Here is a 6,878-nt window from a genome sequence, read left to right on the forward strand (position 1 = left end):
TCTCTGTATAACCTGCAAAATCATAAGAGTGTTTCAGTTAACCACAACCTTATAAAAATTTGCCATTAAACACCACCATATCCCATCTTAAAAACAACCTAGCATCACCTTGTTTATCAAACCAGAAGAAGAAAAGAAAATACGACCCGTCTTTTGTACTAATTTCTACACGGCCCGTGTGGCTTGATTTGGAACCAACAAACAGCTGCTGCTCGCTTCCATCCTGGCACCACCTCCGAACTAGAACCTGCTACCTTCGTCGGTTCCAGCCCAGCCGAACTCCCTCTCGGACAGCCTCACTTCTGAGACCTGCAACCAAGAAAAGAAATGAACAAAAAAATTGTTGCCGTCAGTTCTGTTCCATCCGAACCGGAGACCTGCTGTCCAACCATCCCTCGTTGCAGCCCTTTTCTTCCGAGCGAAAAACCGAAGTCGCGATTCATTGTCATCTTTGTCTGAACCTACAACTCACCAGAAAAGGAAAAAGGAAAAGAAAATTGAATCACCAAGAAGCCGATAGCCCTTTTCATTTTTCGTTCCAACCTCTATCTCCATCAAAATCGCTGCTTTTGCCTTCGTTTTTACCTCCATACCGAGACCCACGAACCACAACAGTTCCAGCCTTTACCTTCTAAATCCACACCTCGTGAAAGCCATTAAAACCGAGAACCACTCACCTCTTCGTTTGTTCCAGCTTCTTCGAACACATCTTAGCCAACCTTCACTTTGCCGAGAGTTATCTCAACCAGAGACCCTCCTGCTGCCATGGAAAAACAAAAAGTAAAGAAGAAGAAAGTCTTCCCAGGAATTGCAAACCTTCAACCATCACTTCGAAACCAACAACCGGTCAACCGGATAAAATATGTATTTTAAACAGTTTTAGAAAGCATAATGGTTAATTCGTAAAAAAAATTATATAATGGTTTTTTTAAGCATCGAGATATAATGCATAGGGTTTTTATGAGGTTTTTCTATATATATATATATATATATATATATATATATATATATATATATATATATATATATATATATTATAGAATCCTTAAAACATAAAAAGGTTATTCACAAGGATAAAAAATAAAAGTCAAAGCTAGGAACATGCGGCTGCATAGTATCCTTATATCTTAAGTTGACTAAAGACTTCCACTTATAGAAAAATCTCTGCATACTTTCATCAGTTCATGTTCACAAAAATGGCTGCCACCATCGCTTCAGTCGTTTCAGCCTACGATCGGCCAACGGAACTCAAAGCTTTCGACGAAACAAAATCCGGTGTCCAAGGCCTCGTCGATGCCGGAATCCGCCATGTCCCCCGTATCTTCATCAACCCACCGGAAACCTCCCCCAGAACCTCCACAACTCTCGAGATTCCAGTCGTCGACCTTGGATCAACCGATAAAGCATCGACTGTGGAAAAGATCCGTGCGGCTTCTGAGAAATTAGGTTTCTTCCAAGTCGTGAATCACGGTATCCCTGTGAGTGTTATGAACGATGTGCTTCAAGGAGTTCGTAGATTTCACGAACAAGATGTGGAGGTGAAGAAACAGTTTTACACGAGGGATAATACGAGAACAGTTGTGTATAATAGTAATTTCGATCTTTACAGTTCCCCCTCCGCGAACTGGAGAGACACCTTCTTTTCGTTTATGGCGCCGTCACCTCCACCGCCTGAGGAACTACCGGAAGTTTGCAGAGACATACAAATCGAGTACTCAAATCAAGTGATGAAACTTGGCGGGTTGCTTTTCCGATTGATCTCAGAGGCTTTGGGTCTGAACGAAGATCACCTCGGAGATTTGGATTGTGACAAGGGGCTTGTATTCATCGGCCATTGTTATCCTGCTTGTCCACAACCAGATCTAACTATCGGTGCAACCAGACACACAGATGATGGGTTTCTAACTGTGGTTCTACAAGATGAAATCGGAGGACTCCAAATGCTCCATCAAAATCAATGGGTTGATGTTCCTCCAACACCTGGTGCGCTTGTGATCAACATCGGAGATCTATTACAGGTGGGTTTAATTGTTTGACATTGAAAACATTTATTTTTGACTCTGAAAAGTTTAATTTTGTTGGGTTTTTTAGTTGATATCGAATGATAAGTTGAGGAGTGTGGAGCATAGGGTGATGTCAAATGAGAAAGGGCCGAGGGTGTCTGTGGCGTGTTTCTTCAGCACCTCCTTAGCGCCGTCGACGAAGGTGTATGGTCCGATCAAGGAGCTGATTTCCGATGACAACCCACCGAGGTACAGGGAAACCACCGTTTATGATTTTGTTCAATATTCCTTCTCAAAAGGCCTTGATGGTGTTCCTCATTTGCTTCATTTGAAGCTTTAAAGTATATTACAAATTACATGTACCACATACTCATTGTTATACGTATACAGAAAAAAAACATACATATGAATTATAAAATGTTTTTTTTTAATGTAATCTAAGAAATAACAATATATATTTTTATTCTATAGAAAGTAGAAATAAATGTCATGTTTTACTTTCTCGTCTTTTGTTCTGTGTAGTGTACATGCATGGGAAAAACACGAGTTCAAAAGTTGGAGTTATTTTTCAATTTAGTAAATTCATTAAAATTAAGGGCTGAAACCAAATCATTTATTAAACAGAAACTTGTCGATTGTCGATTGGTTTTCCTTGTATAATAGTAGTACATAACAAAATCAATTAACATTTAATATGTAACATAAACATATTATTAGTATATCCCATATCGATGCGATCCAGTTTCATAAGTAGGGTTGTGCATAGACTGATTTGGGTCGTTTGTGGACCAAAACCCAACCTAACCCATAAATGGTCGGTTTCTAGTTTTCAGAACCCAATAAGATCAGTTTTTGGTCGGTTCGGTTTTTCGGGTTCCGAGGTCAGTTTGGGTTGTTTTTCGGTTTCTTGGGTTCAACTCATACACTCACGGGTTTTGCGCTTAAACCCATGGGTTTTGGATTTAAACCCATTTTTCAGAAATAAAACAACAAGTCAAATACTTCAAAAAACACCAAATTGAAATTAAATACTTCAAAAAACATGAGTCTTACAACCAAATACTCTATTACAAGTTACAAACAAATCCCAAAATAATCTATTACAACCAAAACACAATGACTCTTTTGGAGAGATAATCTTGGGCTACACATATATTTACATGGTATTAGAGCCCGCGTCTCGCACCGATGTGACATACACTAACACATTTGATCAACAAACATATAACATTTGACAAAAACAACTCATTATTAAATGGTATACAAGCTAAAATTAACAAATTACCATCAAAAGATAGACTAACACATATTAACATATAACATTTGACAAAAACAACTCATTATTAAATGGGATACAAGCTAAAATTAAAAAATTACCATCAAAATTGATCTGATTTTTTCCACGATCATTTCGATATGTGGATATCATAATGCGTTGTTGTTTGGTCAAAATAAGTATCAAAATCAATTTTTATTTAATAACATTGTTGCTCATTCCTTTGATCGGTTTATATTTAGAAATGAGACTTCTAAGAATTGTAATGCATGGTTGCGACATCAAATAACGCCTTAATTTGTATTTTGTTCTTTTTTTTGCTAGTGTCTAGCTAGCTTTCGTTTTCATATATATATATATATATATATATATATATATATATATATATATATATATATATATATATATATATATATATATATATATATATATATATATATATATATACTGTTAAAAAAACAAATTACCATTATTATTTTTTTCCAATTATATTAGAATTATTCACCCAAATGACCATATTTTGAGGTATCATATTTCCACGAAGCCACTTTTTCCGTACTTTAATCAAAATAACCACATGTTCTTCTAAAAGTCTCTTGCGAATCAGCGAGGATCCTTAAATGACATAACGTATATCGATAATTTTCACATAAACAAATTAAAATAGTTTCTCCAATCCTCACTTAATAGCTTTCGATAGTTATTCGTGGATCTTCTTTCCTCTTATGAATATTAACAATTTGCATGTACTCTGATGTATCATTCAATCATGCATAGATGTAGTTTTTGATGAACATGAAAAAAAAGGCAAATATGGAGCTTAACCAATCTTTGATATCCTAATTCTTGTAAAGAATAAAATAGCAATGAGGTTGTAGATTTCATGAGTTCACTTTGGTGGAATCATATTCAACAAAAAAACAATATCTTTGTGAGTAGTTGATCTATTTTGTTTGTTGGTGTAATCGTGTATGTGTCATGTAACTATAATCTTCAAATTTATATCACATTTATTAAATACACCGGTACAATTAAGACTTTTGGTGAAAAAAAAATTGAGGCCATAGACATTTCCTCACGGTTTTTGTTTTGATTCAGAAGATAATCAAAGGTCGCGTCATTTTTTATAGGTGTCGTTTAATTGTGGTGACTACAACCCATTAAAAGTTGCTATAAATAAAATTGTCACAATATGGTAGAAATTTTTATAGTAGTATCAATCTCATTATTTATGACTGTCACCATAAGTAGTATCAATCTCATTATTTATAACCGTCACCATAATACTTAGTAACAGATTAATTTTTTTAATTATGACTATTATATACCTTTTGTCATGAATTACAAATTAATCGCTACCACAAAATTCTTGTAGCCACATGTTTTATCTTTTATCCAGACTGTTATTATGTTTAAAAATATCTCACACATTAAATGGTCATAGTAAAATAATTATTATATTATATATTTACTTTTGGAGGGTGGTGAATAACCGCTCTTCAGTTGACAACCATTGAATATGCTAAACATAAAATCATCACCGTTTAAAGTATCTAGTTATGGTTTTTTGTATGGTTTCTTAAAACACCCATGTTCCTCCGTCAAGCATTCTAGGCGGTTCTTCATTAGGATGCGTCTTCTTCGGTCACCTCTCCTTGTTCTTTAACCTCCCCATCTGGTATATATTGAAATCGGTTCTTTCCATTGAAATTCTTTGTTTCTCCTTGCCATCTTCTCCATCAACACCACACTTAGAAGCAACAAATGGTATCCTTATCACCGCATCACCATCAAGCCATCATTGTATTTGTATAGAAAACTTAATTATGATTATTTCAATATCTTTTCACATCAAATCCATGGAGAATTTGTGTGACATCCCCATTGAAATTCTTTGTTTGAAAATCCGAGTAACCTTTTAAATAAAAGAGTTGCGGAATTTGTCCCAATACAAAAATATGATAAAGATTTATCAAAAGCATTTCCATAGAAATGTATTTCATTAAAAGACTCGGGATGTCATGTTTGATACAGATCATAAGCATAAACAGTACAACATAAGCCTTACTACATTATTTCGTATTTACAGGCCTATAATCCCTTATCTCTCATCCAAACATCTATGCTCATGCGCCACTTCTTGTAATACAAGAAACTGAGTGGTCAGGCTTGGGAGCCTGGTGAGCACACATAGAGTTTTCAACCCACAATAAATAAGTTTATTAACTTTATCAAACCAAACAAACCCGATTACCCGTTCCCGTTATCCTCACTTTACGTCCCTAAAACATCTAACTCAAGGGACCTAGTCTAAGGACTTTCATCGGGGTGACAACACATGCTTCGGGGATTCCTCATCAATTCATGTCAAATAAGGCAACCATGTGGCGGATGGAGTACTGCTGGTAAACACACAGTTCAAATAAACACCTACAGGTTGCGAGCCTGCTAGCGTTCCATTGGACTGTCTAGAATAGTCCGTGGTCGTCATCTATACTCCGCTAGATGACTGGATCATCAATAACATCTATAACGAGGCCTCTCATTATTTTATTTGGTCACACAGCAACTGTTACATCTACCCATGTTTTACCCAACACATTTTGTATATAAAATACATATACAGTTTAAATCATTTAAAACATGTATAAAAATCATTCATCCAGCATAGACAGCAAATATTCAGACAATATGCACACATAACACGTAATTTATATTAAATACTTCATATCTATGTGTAAGATGAAAGTAACTACGCACTCACCTGGTTAGGTGGTGACTCGGTACTCGGACAACACTTCGTTAGCTCAAAACAATTTTCCCTTGACAAAACCTAGTATCAACACCACTAAGGCTTAGTCTAACGTTAACCGCAACTAACTAATAGTCTAGCTATCATTATTATTATATAAGCGTTAAACAACACTCAATATAACTCATAATAATAGCCCAAATAATTATTTTAAGGTCCTAATAACGTTACTATAATTAATTAAAAGCTATATTAAAAATAGCGTAGGCGTAGCTCACTTACAGCGCGTTTTCTTAAAAAAACCGGGCTTTGCTCGGAGCAACGTTTCCGAACTGAAAGACCCTTTTTCTAGGGACTTCGGGAGCCTCGGGGCTTCCTTCGGGTGCTAGGGGTTCACCTAGGCTTTAGGGGGGAGGGGGTTAGAAACCCTAGAGAGAGAAATTATTTAGAGAGAGAAAGAGATTTGGTGTGAAAAATCCGAGAGATTTCGCACCTATTTATAGGGCTCAGCAGCTTCGGACTACGCTGCACGTTCAGCAGCACTACGCTGGGCGTAGTTCGGATACGGTTGCCAGCTTCGCACCAGCTGTCTCGCACGTCGGACGGATAAGAACCGAAGTACGCTGGGCGTACTTGGCCTCGGACGCGGGGCGTAGCGAAGGGTGACGCGTCGCAATCCGAATGACTTCTGAGACCATCATCGGACGGCTGTGGCGCTGCCACGTCATCACTATTCACATCAGAACTCGCAAAATCGAGTGCCAACTTCAAAAATTCGTATCTTCCTCATACGAGCTCCGTTTTTGACGTTCTTTATATCTACGCGTAAGCGGGAATGTACTCTACA

At 36.7% G+C, this 6,878-nt stretch overlaps 1 protein-coding gene across 1 annotated transcript; it reads left to right on the top strand.

Annotated features, from left to right (window-relative positions):
- The first annotated feature begins 1,132 nt into the window (after positions 1–1,132).
- On the top strand, positions 1,133–2,470 carry LOC145167615 (1-aminocyclopropane-1-carboxylate oxidase homolog 1-like). The gene is made up of 2 exons (XM_079086847.1): positions 1,133–2,018; positions 2,092–2,470. The coding sequence occupies exons 1-2, from the start codon at positions 1,185–1,187 to the stop codon at positions 2,341–2,343; spliced, it is 1,086 nt and encodes a 361-aa protein (XP_078942973.1). The 5' UTR covers positions 1,133–1,184; the 3' UTR covers positions 2,344–2,470.
- Positions 2,471–6,878: the final 4,408 nt, after the last annotated feature.

This window comes from Lactuca virosa, chromosome 3 (genome assembly GCF_052849685.1).
Source record: "Lactuca virosa cultivar CGN04683 chromosome 3, Lactuca_virosa_CGN04683_v6, whole genome shotgun sequence".
Lineage (NCBI taxonomy): Eukaryota > Viridiplantae > Streptophyta > Magnoliopsida > Asterales > Asteraceae > Lactuca > Lactuca virosa.

What these genes read in the sequence shown, in the direction of transcription:
- LOC145167615 (XM_079086847.1), top strand. Translation starts at nt 1,185, where the DNA reads ATGTTCACAAAAATGGCTGCCACCATCGCTTCAGTCGTTTCAGCCTAC. An exon ending in ACATCGGAGATCTATTACAG is followed by an intron (nt 2,019 to 2,091) that starts GTGGGTTTAATT and finishes TGGGTTTTTTAG; the next exon opens with TTGATATCGAATGATAAGTT.